The sequence below is a fragment of the Salvelinus sp. IW2-2015 genome, linkage group LG9 (assembly GCF_002910315.2).
Source record: "Salvelinus sp. IW2-2015 linkage group LG9, ASM291031v2, whole genome shotgun sequence".
Classification (NCBI taxonomy): Eukaryota; Metazoa; Chordata; class Actinopteri; order Salmoniformes; family Salmonidae; genus Salvelinus; species Salvelinus sp. IW2-2015.
In genome coordinates this window covers 12,575,815-12,594,327 of record NC_036849.1, presented here as the reverse complement: position 1 = coordinate 12,594,327, position 18,513 = coordinate 12,575,815, and the positions used below count along the sequence as shown (strand labels likewise).

Sequence of the window (18,513 nt, the reverse complement as noted above, 5' to 3'; positions counted from 1 at the left end):
GCGGGGGTTTCAAACAAGGTGGGAGTCGGAGTATATGTTCACGGAGGTAGCTGGAAAACCTGTGTGTCTTCTGTGGGAGAAAGTGTGGCGGTACTGAAAGAGTATAATCTGAGAGAGACATTATGAAACGAAACACGCGGACAAAACAAGAAAATGGACATGGAACAAAGGCTACAAAAGGCAGAGGAATTAAAACGAGGCCTCAAATCTCGACAGGCTCTGTTCAAAAAAGCCAAATCACAAGGCCAGGCTGCTGTCAAGGCCAGTTTTATTTTGGCAGAAGAGATCGCTAAATCACGCCCGGCCATTTACGGAGGGGGATTTCATCAAAAATGCATGATTAAAGTTTGTGACGAAGTTTGCCCAGAAAAAAGGCAACTCTTTTAAATGTGAGTCTGAGCAGAAACACCATTGCGAGAGAGTAGACCAGTTGTCCATCAATCTAAAAGAGCAGCTTGTGAAAAAGGGAAAAGATTTCATTGCAATATTCCTTGGCTGTGGAATGAGGGAGAGATTAGCATACACATGAACAAAATTCTCTGCACTCAATGAGCCCCAGTTACTGTACACTCCATTTATTGCAACTACAGGTCCTGCGGTATGCATCCCTAGCTTCCACTGAATATGTGCGAGGTGGAGATTCAGACAGGAGACCCAGAATCTTTGGTTTGGATGCTCTTGTCTTTCTCTGAGTTATGTCCCTATGGCATGTGCAGCACAAGCACACATAACGCAGATCTGCAGTAGAGACAAGTGTTAGCGTACCAGAGAGTGATCTGATGCGATTTGCCTCTATAGCAGTGCCTATGATGAAGATCGAGACGACTGCCTTGAACGTGTGGGTATTGCAAAGTTGAAGCGTCCGGTGCGGTCGTGTGTTGCTCAATGTGTCGCGTACGTGTTGTGCAACGTGTGTATGCAGTGCTGTGTGTGTGTGTATGCAGTGTGTAGTCGGATCTGCTGTCGTGTGAGTTTATGTGCGACATCGTGTGTGTATGATGCAGTGTGCGTGTGAGTACTTCGAGTGGGTGTGCGTGAGAAGATGATGCTTGGATAAGATGGTGTGTGTGTGATGTAGGTGAGTGTGGAGAAAACGCCGACCAGGGTGAGGCTGACAGTCGTGTGTGTGTGTACGTGTTAGTCGAGTTGTTGGATTAGTCAGTGTGTAGCGTACTCGATGTGAATTGCAAATCTCGTCCTGCTTTTCTCTGCTCCTCGAAATGATACCTTGAAATATGGACCATGTAATAGAGGAGCATCATCACGCGGCGGCCGCCAGACGCCCCAAGTTAACTTCTATCAGAGCCAAAGCTCTTGATGGTTGATGTCTAGACGCGAGACGCAAGTTGCTAACACCCACAACTATCTTATCTGCTGACCATTGAGCACGACTATCAGAACACACAAACGAGCACACACACACGAACCACATACACACACACACGAGCGCCAGCAACTACATCTACAGCCATCTAAATCACACACACACGATGGGTTGCCGACACACTCCAGGCATAAACCACATGTCAGTACACAACAGCGAGCGAGCTGTGCATCCACACTCTACACACAACACATCGACTACTACGCATTACACACAACACACACGAGCTAGCTCTCGTGAGGAGATTGGATCTGTTCTTGAATCAGCAAATAGCGAGCACAAAGTCACTCTAGCGAGACACAACACCACGAACAGGCCAAACATTATATCTACTGCGACTGACTGGAACAATCCATATATCCGCTGAGAGAATCGCATCCAATGACGAAGCGTGCATCTTCTGAGACTAATGCTGCGCCACATCATGAACTTGCAATGGGCACGTGAAGCACTAAAGACTGCTGCAGTAATCACTTCTCATCTCTCTCTAGATTCTTGTTTTGTAGCCTGCTGATTGCCATAGACCAAACGAGGTGAGATATCAACCAATATGTAATCAACATACAACACACACCATGCAAGCGTGCCCAGGTCGTGAGTACAGCATCGCCTCTGCTTTCGCGAAACAATCTGAAGAAAGATTTGAGCGACCTGCTAGTCAAATGGAGAATAGTCGTTAGAGTTTCTACACTCTATAAGCTGACAATCTCTGCTACCCATCTCGTACCCTCCAGAGAAGCTCTCTACGACAACAGCCCGCGACATTCTTCTTTCTCTCCGTCTCTCCCCCTCCCCGGTACATCTTATCTCGTCCACTCTCCCCCCCACCCGCACCAGTTGGCTTCTCGCCATAAATAATCTCCGCTACTGCGCGCCTTGCTTGCCCTTAGCCCCTCTTGCCATGCACGTTCCCTCGAAGCTCTTTGCCTCCTGCACACTACTCGCGCATAGCCACTCAATCACACAAAGCCTAGGTGCTTGGCACACACCTCCCTCTGCCTTCCCGCGCCTACATTCCTTCCTCCTACTCTGCTGTTGTATCCTGTCTCCGTCCTTCACCCCCGCGAGACCCTCCAAATGGACGCATTTAGCATTTCGTAACCTCCAAATGCTTACAACATTTCGACTCTCTACCCCTGCTCTCCGCATCGTCGCGCCTTCCATATCGATCTTGTCTCCTCTGGCGCTTCTGCGCCTGAGTCTCGCCCCGTCCTCTCCCTACTTCCTCTCTCCGACACATGTGAGCTCCCATCGCCCCTCTCGCGCCCTACCCTCCCATAGAGCATCTTTGTCTCATACGTCTGGCTCCTTTCTTCCGCGATGCTTCGCTCCCACGCTCTCCCCTTTTACACCTGCTGTGTGAACACACTGTTCTTCTTTCTTTCTCGCTCCCCCTCCCCCATTACATCCTTTTGCTCACTACGCACTACACTATCCACACAGCGTTCTCCCTTACTGTCCTCTTGCCCACACCCCTACTATCACATTCCTTCTAACTTCCTTGAAAGATTCTCCTCATCTCCGCCTTCCAGTAGCGCCACCATATTTACTCTCGCTCCGTCTACACCACCTCTCCGCATTGCCCGGAGCGTCTGTAAATACAGATATGGTCCTGCTCCATCATCCCTGTCTCACCTCCTACCCTCCTACCACTTCAACATATCATATCTGCTGATCTTACTTAACCTGTCGCCCCTCCACCATATTATCTATTACAGTATTTCTCTCGAGCCTCAATCTCCCCTCTCTCCCAAGTCTCTACTATACTGTTCACGCTTCTCTACTAATATTCTCCTCTGGCTTCTCCAACTCGCCATCTGCGTTTCTCCACAACATCTCGCCTTCACCTCTTCACTGCGCTCGTTTGCCTTCTCGTGCACTCACCATCCTTTTAGCCACCTTCTCTCGTTCGTTTTGCTTACATTTTAGACTTCCTCATCTAATACACTACCCTCTTCTCTTACTACCTCAATTCTTTTCAGCTCTCCGATGTGCGTCCTCTCTTCCTCACCGGCACTGCACAATCATCTCGTCCCTCTTTTGCTAAAATAGAAAATATAGGCTACTGATGGTGCCTTGAATACCGGTTTCTTTCATTTAATGTTCATGTTATGGGGATTTTTATATAAAGGAAATTTGTCTTTTGTGTCTGTTGAAAATTAAAGATTACTGACAGAGCCATAAGAAAATATTGCTTTATTTATCTGATCATATTGGAATATATTTGTTAGGTTTTCAGTAGGTTCAATTAGGTTCACTAGACTATATGCGTCATTTAAATTTTTTTCAATGAACATTCGAACAGTCCGGCCCTCGGCTTGTAGCTAAATTTTTTATTTGGCCCTCCGTCCATTTGACTTTGACACCCCTGCTTTAAAGACTTCCATATGCCATTGAAAAAAGTAGCCTATTTCTCTCATGTTCTATTGCTTTCAAAACAACTTTGTTTCATTGTTCAGTAGCCAAAGGAACAATCCCATTCATATTAGCAACCCATGCTAGTTGCTGCATCTTTAGATCTCCCATCTTTCAACATTGATAAGGGATCATTTAATCTCTGTCACATGAAACCGCTGGCATGTGCAGTGCACTTTTGACAACGGTGTTCTCCCGCTAATAGCATTATTGAACTTACATTTGCGCGTGGTCTACTTCCTTGTGCACATTGCTTAGCTTATGTGAAGAAATAGTTTATCAACATTTTAAGTTAATGTTCTGATCCGTTGCATCAGCCTCATTCATTTTTAATGTGTTTTTCCCCCAAATGTATTGTATGAATTTGGGATCTATCGTCCCACAACTGTCCCAGAGTCTGTTTGGAATTTCTTTCTCAACAAGCTGACCAATAGAATAGGTAAACTTCTCTACTATGGGGGAAAGTAGATTGACAGGCTAGTGATGTTATTTGTTCCTCATCTTGTCTGAGGAAAAGTAAATGTGGACAGTTATTCTAACATCTTCAAAGCTTCCTCTGAGTTGCATGTTCTGTGAAGATGAATTACCATCATCTACATGTGATTTCTGTCATTCTGAGCACTGTGGGTAAAAGCCCTACTCAGGTTACGCACCCAATACATATGGGTCCAGTACATTTCTCAAATGTCCAGTAAAATAAAATGCTGCTGGTCAACTCTGGTGTGTGTGTGTGTGTGTGTGTGTGTGTATATGAGACCTTACCTTGTTGGGCTGTCCAAAGAAGGGGTTCCCAGCACAGCGCTGGTTGATGACGTCTCTGATGAGGTGTTTCTGTCCATTGTAGGTGGTGAGGATGCTGATCCTGTCGGCAGGGTAACCCAACAGACGCATGTACATGAACAGAGCGACACAGTACTCTGCCTCACCCAGATTCTAGAGGGAGGGAGGGGAGGGCAGGTTAGATAACACGTTTTGCACACAGAGGAAATTAAACAAAATACTATACTACCAATTTCCTAGCGTATGAGAATGTTTTCCCCCTACTCGTTTTAATGGGCCTATATTACATAGGGGAGAAAGTGAGATGATTACAAAAGTGTTCATGTTCGTAATACAAATTTATGTCCACAGTAAAGTCTAACTCTTTTAGTACCCAGAGAGCATCCGTCCTTTAGGGTAATGTAAACCATTGTGTGTGTATATTAAATCTGTGCCCAAGCGGTGGTTGGTGTGACACACAGTGGGGTTTGAGAGGCATCTCTCCCCCTCCCCAGCCTGGGCCTCTGCTAGACAGCTAGCCATGGAATCTCATCAAAACAACGTACCTCTGTTTCTGTTCCCTCTGACCTGGATGGACCCCATTAATATGACTAAGGCCAGGAGATTTTCCTGACTATGTGATCTGACCAGGAAATACTCTGGGCCCCAGTTTGAAGCCCAGAGACACTCCCTAGGATACAGACATGCAGTAAGGCACACATATCCACCCATCAGAGGAGACATCTGTGTGTGTGTGTGTGCTTGCGTGTGGCGTATCCAGTAGTTGTGCCCGTCTGTCTCATGTCACTGCTTAATACAAATGTGATCTAATGTGCCCAAACTCCAGATATCGCAGTAACCATGGCAACAGCTGCCTCTGCCCATCGCCTCAGTTTGAGTGTAACGGCCCAGGACTGGCATGTGCCTGAGAGCAAGGAAGATGGGAAGGAAAGAATATGTGGCTGTGGCACACTCCTCTACCCCTTAACACTAAAACCACTGGGCCTCGAGGGCCCCACCCCTTCAAGCTAATGAGCAGTCATTCTGACTGCAACATTATAACAGTGTAATTAATACATCATATATGCTATCGCTCCCCAAAAAATGTGGTTGTGTTTATGAAGGGCTAAGGCACGGTCAGCAAGACGCGCGGTCAATCGATGAAAACAGCAGTAGTCTAAACATCTTTTTAAGCACCAAGTGTGCTTGATAAATAGTGAAAATCAGCACAAACGCAATAGTGGCATTGTAATAAATATAAGTGTCAATATGACAGCAGTCAAAAATAGTCTATTTATACGTCAGATACTGTGGCGAATTTGTCTGTTTCTTTGTCATCAAAATGGAGGTAACGCATGATCTCTGAAGCGACCCTGTGACTTGGTTCCTCCAAAGAAAAGTATCCCATACATGTCTGACCAGAAGCTCTCCATATACACGCTCTTCCCACCGAATGCTCCACGGTACAGGATGGAAATGAATGCTTCCCAGCTCATCAACAGACAGGGTCTCCTTGCTTAGCCACAGTAAAGTCTCTGAATGCTGTAACATGCCCATGTCACAGAAACAATGAAAGCTGGTGAGGGCATTGCTGATGTGTTCTGCTTGAGATGAAGGGCCTGCTGTCTCACTGATGACATTTTGTACTGATAAATTGTCCCGTAGCATTGTCACTGGCTTGTTCCATCTAAAAACGGTGCAGTCCTTTCCTCTCTCCTGTCTCACTGTTTCATGTGGTAGTGGCACGGGGCACTTGCTCAGTGTGCACTGTTCTGGCTTTTTTGTGCCTCGGAAGTATAGGTTATTCAGGCTGAGGCTCAGAATCAGGAGAACAATCAGAAATGTCATGATTCGTTTCTTTCTCGCCAGAGTTTTCATTCAGATCTTATAGCAGAGCAAACGCAGCATGTGCATCCATCCATCTTGGTCTTCAGGCGTAATTTACAATGGCAAGCTCTCACTGTGTACTCCATGTAGACTGATAAAACTGCTTGGATTTGGTGGAAAGATTTTAAAAAGTCAAATATACCAATACAATGGTCCACTCTGTTCTTCATGACAATTGGTGATTACATAATTTTGCATTGTTCGCTTCCCTTCACTCATCATACTTTACGTCATTTCATTGGTTCTTGTGTGTGAGAAATTAGTTTTGGTATAGTTTAGGTTCAGTTGAGGCAATTATGTGGGTGATTATCAACTGGGCACGGCCCATTACACTGTCGGGAGAAGGAGCGGAGCAGACCCAACTGTCAGGAAGATGAGCAATAGGGGGAAAACCCATTAAAAAAAGACATGCCACCATAAAACTGGTTATAACTCGTTCCGTTAGTGACATTAAGATTTTAACAGCAGCAGCATGTTACGGTATATAGACTTATTTAGGAAAAGCCCGTGAGGGAGGCATGACTTTAAAAATGGCAGATTCATATGTTTTTTCATTCATGAGCAGTCAAAATTACTGCCTTAGCGGTCCTAGCATTTAGGAAAATTAAAGAGTTAAAAGTTCTCAGTTGAACTACTGTAGAATCAGGGCTGAGTGAAAGATACTGAGAATGTAATGGACTGGTAAATACACAGACATGCTAAAGTAATCCATCTAATGTTAACCTTTTCCAATGACCAGTGACTTCAATCTCCTCTAGCTCCCATCAGTGATCTATTGAATAATGAAGTGAGGCTAAAACCATATACAGTATAGTCCAGTGGTTCCCAATCTGGGGTACATGAGAAGGCTCATTAGACCATTGGCCTACTGGTCAAATCCACCAGGGTACTTTGTGGGTTTTCAGGACAGAACAAAATGTGATTCGGAGTACAGTAACCAAAAAAGGTTGGGAATCACTGGTCTAGTGTACATCACAACCATACCTTGTGTCTCATTTTACAACTATATGAGATGTGGATTAATAAGGGGAAACATTTTCATTTTATGGCCCATTGCAAGTGTGTGTACAGAGCAGTGGCACTCACAATGATCTTGAGGGGTTGCAGTATTAACGTAAAATGTACTTTAGCAAATGAGCCATGCCAAAGAGACAGGGGGATAGATCTGTTGGCTAGGTCTCCTGTTGCTAGTGCCCAATGGAGTGCCTTGAGCTGGAGAGTGTGATGGGGGGAGGGGGCTGTTTGAACAGCTGTGATGGGCATTCACCACACTTTGACACTATTGCCTCTCCAGAGTCCAACTCACCCCTCTAATCTCTTGATGTGTGTGTATATGTGGTGGGGGCCACTACCCCTCTGGCCTCGGGACAAGAGTGCTTAAGGGGGGGTGAGTATTTATGAGATGTGGTACATTTCCTTGAAGCGCCTGAAAGTGGCAATAGGAAAACAGAGAGGAGCTCATGTGATCTGATGTACAGACCGAGAGACACATGCTCCTCATTTAACCAACAATGGGCAGATTCAGCACACACACGCATACCAGGGTTTCTGTTAGCCAGTAACAGACGGTTTTTAGCCACCCCCCCCCCCAAAATATGAAAAACCGATAAATCTAATTGCCGCAGGCCACTTGTCCGGGAGAATGAAAAAATCCCATTGTTAAATAGTGCTTTTTAGCCTATTCGTTGCCGGAAATACCAGTTGAGGAAAAACATTTGACCGGTCATGCTGATCGGTCTACAGGTTCATTTGCATAATTAAATTGCCTAGTGTATCACGTGCACAGTATACAGATACAGCTCTGTCATATAGCTGCTGCTACAGCTACTCAATCAGCTTGTTCGTTGCTGCTGGAGTGAAACAAGCTTTTACAAGGGAAATTATTGCGCAACAATTTTAAAAAGCAATCACGTGTTAAAAACAGTTTTGATGGCCACGATTAAAAAGAGCTACTATTTAATTTCGCAACTGGTAAATTAAGCGTGCTTCCCATTCGCCATTTAAGTACATAGGCAACGGTAAACACGCTTCAGCGCGTCACACACCACTTTGCAATGACCTGGAGGGAGTATGCATTTCAAAAACATATACTTCAGCTCTTAAAACCGGAACGTTTACCTTCATATTATGAGGCAAGTCTTACCTCGCTTCAAAGTAGCCTCGGCAAAATCTGATTCCGACCATAGAAACGTGGAGGCAATTCTTTAATAAAGACCTCCATAAACCATTGAAACCAGAAGCTTATTTCTCTCATGTTCTATTGGTTTTCAAATCAACATTGTCATTGTCCAGTAGCGTAAGACTACATCTTTATATCTCTCCTCTTCCTAGATTTCTAACTGCTATTTTCTAATCAGTCACATGAAACCACTAACATCGGAGGTGCCATTTTGACAAAGTGTTTTCCTGCTCATGGCATTAGGGAATGAACATTTGTGCCTAGCCTACTGCTTGTGTGCGTTGGTGCGCTTATAATGTGAAGAAATAATCGTTTATCAACATTTTAACCTAAACGTTCTGATCTGTTACATCAGCCTCATTGCTTGTAAGTTTTTTTTGGTTGTATGAATTTGGGATCTATCGTCCCACAACTGTCCCAGAGTCGGTTTGGAACAGGCCATTTCTTTCTCACACGGACAAGCTGACCAATAGAATAGGTCAACTTCTCTACTATGGGGGAAAGTAGATTGATAAGCTAGTAATTTTGCTGTTATTTACTCATCTTTCTGGCTAAGGAAAAGGAAATGTGGACAGTTATTCTAACATCTTCAAAGTATTATTGGCTGATATACCGTTGATACCAGAAACTGTGCAGGGTCTGCGGGATACAGGTTAAGTATAACTATAAGAAATATAAGATGTCAAATAAATGATATCCAGCTCAGAGCTCCAGCTATACATTGGTTTTGCTAACTTGCTTCTTGGTTACAGCAGAGACATTCAACCCTCTCCTGGGTCAAGATCTCTGTTGCCTAAATTGTTTTGTGCGTCCCCCCAGAAATAGCCCCCCTTTTTATACCCAGGTATGGCACAGAAACGGTATAGCAGCATGAACATCTGGCTACCGCCCAACCCTACTTCAAAGTGCGCATCAGAACTCCATAAGGACGACGCACGGCGCTGCATGTTCTGTTCAAATGTATCACCATAATCTAAACCTGATTTGTCATTCTGAGCACTGTGGGTGGAAGCCCTAATCAGATTACGCACCCAATGCATATGGTTCCGGTAAATCAAAATGCTGCCAGTCAAATGTCCGGCGCCACATTTTCCTAACGGAAACCCTGAGACGGACACACACACACAAACAGACAGAGACACACACAAACAGACAGACACACAAACAGACAGAGACACACACAGAAACAGACAGAGACACACACACGAAAACAAGACAGTAGACCACACAGAAACAGACAGAGACACACACAGAAACAGACAGAGACACACACAGAAACAGACAGAGACACACACAGAAACACCACAGAACACACAGAACACAGAAGACACACACAGAAACAGACAGAAACACACAGACAGAAACACACACAGAACAGACAGAAACAGACAGAAACACACAGACAGACGACACACACACAGACAGAGACACACACAGACAGAGACACACACAGACAGAGACACACACAAGACAAGACACACAAGACAGCAGACACACGACAGAGACACACACAGACAGAGACACACAGACAGAGACACACACAGACAGAGACACACAAACAAGACAGGAGACACACACAGCAGACAGAAGAAGCACACAAACAAGACAGAGAACACACAGACAGAGACACACAACCCAAAGACAGAGACACCCAGAGACAGAGACACACAAACAAAGACAGAGACACACAGAAACACACAGAGACACAACAGACAGAGACAGACACACAGAAAAACAGAGACGCACAGACAGACAGATACACAGACAGAGACACACAGACAAAGACAGAGAAACACAGACAGATAGAGACAGAGACAGAGACACACAGAAACAGAAAGACAGACAGAGACAGAAACAGAGAGACAGAGAGAGAGACACAGACAGAAACAGAGAGATAGAGACACAGACACACACAGAGACAGAGACACACAGACACCAGCCTAAGCCACTTTCTAAGGAAAGACTAACTGCTAGTCTGGAGGACAGAGTCATTAGCCTGTCCTGAGTGGCTCCAGTGTTAACGATGAGCTAGCCCGGGTAATGAACATATCATCTGGACTTGTTCTGAATCCATTAAGGTTTAAAATGAATGAATCCTTGAACAATAAACACTACTGTGGTGAGTGTGCGTATATGTGAAGTGTGTGTGTGGGTGTACGCAAAGTGCTTGTTCCTGTATAAATGTGCATTATTAACCTGGTAGAAGTAAGGGTTGGGCTCGGACTCTCCCACTCCGTTGAAGTCCTCCACGTTGACTAGCTGGAAGTCGAAGGTCAGGCCAGGGTTGGGGGCCTGGAACTGGGGCAAGAGCTGTACGTGGGGCAGGTTCCCCAGCTGCTTATAGCGCCAGTTATACAGGTTACACAGACTGGAGGAGAGATGGAGTACCATGTTAACATTCATTCAGATGGTTAGAGAATGACACGTTAGTATTGAAAAGCTGCTACACAGGATTTTGTAGAATGTTTACATTGTAATTTCAGAAAATGGCCAGAATTTATCTGCCACTGATAGTGGAATGATAGTGTTTCACAGTATTACTTACCCGCCAGTGTTGTGACTGGCCGTGATATTGGCCTTTGGATTTCTCCTGCCAGAGCGGAATCTGTTGTCAAACTGGGAAAGCTGTTCTGACTTTGTGGCTGGGTTATCTAGTGGAAACCGCTCAGTCATTTCCTAGCTGCAAAAATGCAATGTTCGCTCCATTTCAGTTTGTGAGAAAACAAGCACGGAATAGTGTACGGAATCACTGTACCATCTAAATCACAAACAAATATATTTTGAACAAAAAAAATATTGTTTTACAGCTGTTTGAAGCAGCTTCAAACAGCTGTAAAAGCTACATTGTTGTTGAAAATATATTTGTTTGTGATTTAGATGGTACAGTGATTCCGTACACTATTCCGTGCATGTTTTCTCACATTACCTGAAATTGAGCGACAGTGTAGAATTTTCGCAACCAGGAAATTAGCGATGTCCATTAGATAACCCAGCCACAAATTCAAAACAGCTTTCCCAGCAGAAAGGCGAATATCACAGCCAATCACAATACTGGCAGGTAAGTAATAATGTGAAATACTATCATTTCCCTTTTAGCGCCAGATATATGATCAACATTTTCTGAAATTATAATGCAAAAATGTAAAACAAACCCTGTGTGTAGCACCTATAAAGAGAGATTCACTATTCACCACTCTAGCTTAGCATCCATGTTAGTATACAGTACATACTGAGGGCACTACTACTGATTAGCCAAGCCAATTAGCCAGGGAGCCATTCACGTGTATAAGCGGCTACTTAGAACCTATTGGATCACGGACATAACCAATTAAACCCTCCTGGCTAACAGACTAGTTATTTTTGTCTCGTCTTACGTTTAAGAGGATTAAGACATGGCACACACACACACTAAACCAAAAATGTTTGATGAAAATGTTTGATGATGAAAACTTCAAATTACTTTTTGCATGTTCAGACTTGTTTATGTTTGATTAGATTAAAATAATATGTAACGTATTCAGCATTTCTGTTTTAACCATATTCCGTGTCCCCAGTGTGCCTAACCCACCTGGCGCGGGCACGTCCCTGAGCGTCCAGGTCAACGGTGGGCACCCCTAGGCGTACGAAGCGGGTGAACAGGGACTGCTCCATGTTGGAGTACTTCTGGAAGGCCATGTTCTTAATGACGGGGGGCAGCTGGTGGTGGTCTCCTATCATGATCCAACGCTTCAGCCTGCTGTAACCGTCCTCTGGGTTCTGGAGTGGGAGAGGAAAGATACAAGGTCAGTTCTTCTCCACAAAGTGTTCTTAGGGAAAACATTGTGCATTTCAAAAACGCCCATCACCAGCCCTGCATCTCATCACACATCTGTTCTTCACCTTTCCTTCTCTCCATTCTCCTCTCTCTGCCTGTTAACTGAGTGGTGAACTTTGTGCGGCATCTATCTGGCTGGTATATAATACTGGAAATGCAGGAGAGGAGAGGTAGGATAGAGACAGAGCGGAGCCTCACTGATGCGTTTACTATGCTTCTGCTGATTAGGAGGGAGAGTAATGAGGGCTTGACCCCAGACAAACCTGATATTACCAAGGCTCATAAGTCGAGCCTGATTCAATCACCGATAGGGAACCAATGGAAGGAAAATGAAAGGTGGGGGATGTGGATTCTCATTACCGCCTGCGATGCTACAACAGCCACTCCAGCCACTTTAATAATGGGAATTGATGGAAATTATGTAAAAATGTATCACTAGCCACTTTAAACAATGCCACTTAATATAATGTTTACATAACCTACATTACTCATCTCATATGTATATGTATATACTGTACCCTATATCATCTACTGCATCTTGCCATCTTTATGTAATACATGTATCACTAGCCACTTTAAACTATGCCACTTTATGCTTATATACCCTACATTACTCATCTCATATGTATAGACTGTACTCTATACCATCTACTGCATCTTGCCTATGCCGTTCTGTACCATCACTCATTCATATATCTTTATGTACATATTCTTTATCCCTTTACACTTGTGTGTATAAGGTAGTAGTTGTGGAATTGTTAGGTTAGATTACTTGTTGGTTATTAATGCATTGTCGGAACTAGAAGCAKAAGCATTTCGCTACACTCGCATTAACATCTGCTAACCATGTGTATGTGACAAATAAAATTTGATTTGAACAGCAGGCATGATGGGTTTGGATGTTTGCGTTTGTTGGAGCGAGAGACTAAGAGGTCGTTGGCCAGGTTGATGTGGCTTAATGGTCTCCTCTGTAAACAGACCCTAGTGCCATCTGCTACCTGAAGCTACTAGGGCCCGGCATGATGACCCCATTAACAGTGGATGGACTCATTCATCCTGAGTGACAAGGAGTTCTCTTCTCAGGGGAAGTATAGACCTAAAAAAGGGCTTTAGAGCTGAACATTGGGGTTTAGCACCGGTGGGATTTTGGGGTCTGGCTGTAGTAATTTACCTGCAGCAGGAGAGGGATGAAGGTCTCTATCTCCAGGATCTGAGCTGCTTCCTCCATCAAGATGTTGTCATACTGAAAACACAAGAACATTTGTGTAAGTGACGAGTTGCCTCTGACCCGAGTTGTGTGTGTGATCGTAGGGTGTGTAGTGTTTGTCTGACCTTGAAGCCCAGCTCTACCAGGTCATGGCGTTTGAGAGCAGCGTGGGTGCAGGTCATAGCGATGATCTTAGCCTCCTTCACCAGCAGGTACTTGGAACGGTCCAGTCCACTCCTCAGCAGCTCAAAGGCCCGGAACTCCTGATGGACACATACACACACACACTAGTAAGAAGGTGGTTCATAGGGCTGGGGTTAGGGTTAAAGGTTAAATCGTCAGCATTGTCAGGTAGTGATGACTGGTTCAAAGGGCTGTACCACAGTGAGCAGATGTTTATCATTAGATGACACAATGGAATACAATTATCCTTGGATGTAAAAAACAAATGAAGGGTAATATAACACTTCGATCACATCCCCGTGGATGGAGGTTTAACTCAATGCTCTCAATAAACACAAAACATCTATGTCGGAAAAAATGCTTTGGTGCCAAAATAGAGGACCATAATCAATTGTGTGTCCAGATATATGTGAAATGCTGTCATCTACAACAGGGAGGTCATGCAAGGCCGTACATTTATTTTAAATTATATATTATATAAATTATAAAAAGTCACATTCCATTACCTAAAAATAGGATTCTTAGAGATTCCATTGAAAAAAATACCAAAACAAGGAATGAAATGTAAGAGTAATTGCACGTGACCTTGCTATGCTTTTAGGAAATCCTTGAGATCTCAAAACCGGATATCCTCATTTTCAGCAAACTCCTTGTCAGTCCTTTCTATCCTCAGGAGCAGGCAGGGGGAGCATTTTAAGGATATGGGTTACTGTTCAATAGAAGCTTAGTGAGCAGCCGAGCACTTCAGAACAGATTCCATTACAGGGCTCTTCTGAATGGGAAAAGGAAGATTGGGGGTGTTTTCCTAAAAGAGACCGAAAGGGAGTCGCTTAAATTGAGAGAGACCAGGCAGAGATATCATAGCTCTATACTGCTGAGGATGAGAGTGGGCTAGTAGGCTAGTGTGGTTATTTTGAGACGGCCACATTTGCGGTCAAGGGGCTAGGGGGCTGAGGTGGAGCCTCAGAGGGAACTGGGAGAGATAAATATTTGATAAGTTACTATTTTTACAATAATATTAAACGCGACCAAAACATGTAATATTAATGAGGGCTATTTTTAACCCCCCGTGGTTCCTCAGCGGTTGAAGGGTGAAATGAAGCCGTCTTTCTTCCTCCCTCCCTGGGAGGATTCGCGGAATGAAAGGAGAGAGGAAGAAAGAGGATAAACAGCATGAGGCTGGATGTAGAGAAACCCAAGCGGTAGACGGCTGTACACTGTGTTCTGGTTGTGTGTGTGTTGGCATCGTCTGCTGGGATGGCACCTCATAATACACAAACATCGTTAAAACACTCCTGGTAGGCAGCCAGGCAACAGAGCACTTTCATTCTCCTGTGATTCTAGAGGGAGATTCTAACGTCTGAGTAGGGAGACAGACCGATATCTCTGCAGCAGCAGCATCATGCGTGAGGCTGAGTGAACATAGTGAGGTTCTCCCGTCTGATGTGATGGGGCCAGTGATACGAGGGAAGCCATATAAAAATCAAGGCCACACATACATGTTAGGATATTACCTCCAGTGAATAACTTCTTTATTGCTTCTGCGAGGCCTTCGCGTTGCTCCCATAAATCTCTAATGTTATCTCTATATGAAGTCTGGGCGCAAGCAGGAGGGGCTGTATCTGAGCTGCATGGCAAAGCGGTGTGCATGTTTGTATGTGTACACAGAAGTCCGATTTCAGTGTGTGTGTGTGTGTGTGTGTGTGTAGGGAATGCAGAGTGAATGCAGGGGCCTGTAATCTTCCAGCTGCATCTAGGGAGACATGCAGTGGGTCCTGTGTCACTGCCAACGGGGGAGGAGGAGTAGCAGGGTGACATGTCATCATGTAATGCCAACACGTCTCACAGAACACACTCAAACAGAGAGTGAGGAGAGGGAGAGGGAGAAAAAGGGAGGCCGAGAGAGAGAGAGATACGTGGAGTTAAAGATGGTGGTGAATATGGAAAAGAAAAGAATTGCAGCATCTATCCAACCGCATCATATTACAAACTCCTAATATCACAACAGAAACAGCTGTTGAAATCTGATTCAATGTGATGTAACTGTGCCTGCAATGCTACTTCCTTAAAGAGTAGGATGTCCATAGAGAGAGGATCAGAATCGGACCAATCACCAGTGAGCCCAGGCAGACCTGTTATGGAGCCAGTGGGGTAAACACAATCATGTGTTCAGTGAATGTGTTCCAGCTCCCACCTGCCCACACACACACAGCTGGCTAATGACCCATGAGGAACAGCCAATCTGCTGACATGGTGTGTGTGTGAGATACACACCTACCACTGACTGGGGTGAAGATGTGTGTGTTCAAGAGCTTGTGTGTGTGACATGTTGACCTGTGACAGAGTGAGGAGCTTCTTGGCGTGTTGAGCATGTGCCTTCATCTAGATAAACATGTGACGTGTGTGTGTGGCCTGCCCTACCTCCAGCTGGGTAAAGATCTTCTTGATGTGTCGGTAGCAGCCCTCTGCAATGTCCATGTCTTCTTCGTAGGAGCGACCGTAGAACACAGGCTGGGGGGCGTTGGAGAAGTACTTATGGAAGGGGAAGTGTGCTGCCACGGCCTCGGCCTCCACCGGACAGCCCTGCTTAGACCGGACCTTGCTCATGTACTCTTCCCAGCGAGACATCACCTACAGCGGGGAGAGGGAGGACACCAGACAGACCCCTCCTGGATGTTACAGGTCTTGCTCTTTTTGGTATGCCGCACACATGCATACAGATACACACAGTTGAGTCCCATTCACAGAGCACGCATGCTTCTTCATTCAAACACACTCGTTGCATCACATACAAAAAGGCACGCACAGTCAGACATGGACGCAAACACAGTCATCACACATTTTAATGAGAATATAATGGGAAAAGAACAGAACAGAATAAAATATAAATTTTATTTTTCCCTTCAGTGTCACAGGAACGTGTGGAACCGTGATATATAGTGATACTTTGAAACAAAGGAACACAAACAACACAGCCTTAGGGAACTGTGGGACAACTTGCAATTTAATCAGTATTACAAATGGGGCTATAGCTTGGCCATCTGCTTTAATAGACCATAACAATTAACAGAGACCATTATCCACCCCTGATATTCTCCATCAGGAACATCTCCTCATGCTCATTACTTCCTGATGTCCAATCCCTTACAGGGTCTCTGAGTGGTAAGGTGACAGGGCAGATGAGGAGGAACAGAGAACACTTTATCTGACAGGAGTGCCCTGGCCTATACACAGAGACGTGTAACCATTTAGAAACCTTTATGACAATGTTATGGGAGATATTTTTGATGAGTTGTCCATGAAGTCGTGTAGATAGCTGGTGTCTGTTCTGCTTGCGTCTGTCCAAAGACAATAAAAAGCTTGATGACAATAGGTAACAGAGAAGAGCCCCCTGACTGGCATGGAGGATTTCAATGTGATGAGTGAGGGGTCTGGCATACACCATAGGTTCCATAAACCCCACTACAATACTGAGCCTGACACAATGACTGTGGTATCTGCTATTAAACCACCGTCTCCCTCACCAGCGTTCCGTGCTCCCAGTTCCATCTTACTGACAGCATGCCTCCTCAGTGAGAACTCTTCTTGATTTAGGCTATTGTATGAGCTATCTCAGGTTTTCTTAAGTTGACAGTTGCCTTGGGTAGTCTTCTGTTTAAAAAGGCTCTGTTGTCTATTCTGGGCTGTTCTGATGCATCCTGGAGCCAGTATGCAGTATTTAGGTGACAGAAATAAACTGAGGATTGAATATAATAACTGAGGGGTTGGTATAATATTTTGGTATTCACTGTCGAAGGCAGATATAAAGTGAAAGGAAAATAGATACGGACACTTATTGAACTGGGATGTTCAAGCGCAACATGGATAAGCAGACTTTATCCCCTTGAATTTTGATTTTAGAGATTCTTGTTATTCTTCATTTTTGCAGGTGGGGATATCAGGAATTATTGATTCATCTGGAAATGCATATGTCCTCCCTGTACTGGAAAGTTGCATATACACACACGTTCACATCCATATACGCACGCACCCAGAACCCACACATCCCTCCTGTACTGACCTGGTAGAGGTAGAAGTGTCCGGCGGTCTCACAGGTGTAGGACACGTCTCCAGGGACATCCAGACTCTCCTGCAGACGACCCACCTCTCTGAGCAGCTCCAGCCTCCTGGCCAGCACGTAGTTCACACGCCCATACCTGAACAACATTCCACATTACATCAGTCTTTTCATTCTATGAAAACCTCAACCCTGTTACGTTATTGGGACTTACTAGCGTCTTTTTTTAAACGTTTATTTTTTTTACCTCGAGATGAAAAATTATGTTGTTTGTGATGTTGATTACACCTAGTAAAATGAACAACCCTATACAATCAGAACACCCTATTCTCATAGTGCTGATAACAGTCCCAACCTCCCCTACACATTGCCTGCCCTTTCAGAGCCGAGGATCATATCACGCCATTCTGAGGGGAAATGTTCATGTTGAGATCTGAAGCGTAAACCTTTGACACCACAGCCTAGGGATAGCGTTTTAAACCGCTAAAATGTTCATCCTACACGTGAGAATCAGCTGCAAGCAACAAGGCAGCAGGCTTCAAGTGGATAATCAAAAGTATACGAAAACTAACTCAATGGCAGTGGTGGAAAAAGTACCCAATTGTCATACTTCAGTAAAAGTATAGAT

General features: G+C 44.6%; 1 protein-coding gene across 1 annotated transcript in view; it reads right to left on the bottom strand.

The window, feature by feature from the left end:
* aqr (aquarius intron-binding spliceosomal factor) overlaps nucleotides 1-18,513 on the bottom strand; it is a 63,662-nt gene that overhangs the window by 15,912 nt on the left and 29,237 nt on the right. Inside the window, exons 25-31 of the mRNA XM_023994981.2 lie at nucleotides 17,889-18,024; nucleotides 16,250-16,459; nucleotides 13,771-13,908; nucleotides 13,610-13,681; nucleotides 12,193-12,380; nucleotides 10,821-10,992; nucleotides 4,562-4,732 (exon numbers count right to left, since the gene is read on the bottom strand). Of these exons, the coding sequence (XP_023850749.1) occupies nucleotides 4,562-4,732; nucleotides 10,821-10,992; nucleotides 12,193-12,380; nucleotides 13,610-13,681; nucleotides 13,771-13,908; nucleotides 16,250-16,459; nucleotides 17,889-18,024 (1,087 nt within the window). The remainder of the gene's footprint in view (nucleotides 1-4,561; nucleotides 4,733-10,820; nucleotides 10,993-12,192; nucleotides 12,381-13,609; nucleotides 13,682-13,770; nucleotides 13,909-16,249; nucleotides 16,460-17,888; nucleotides 18,025-18,513) is intronic.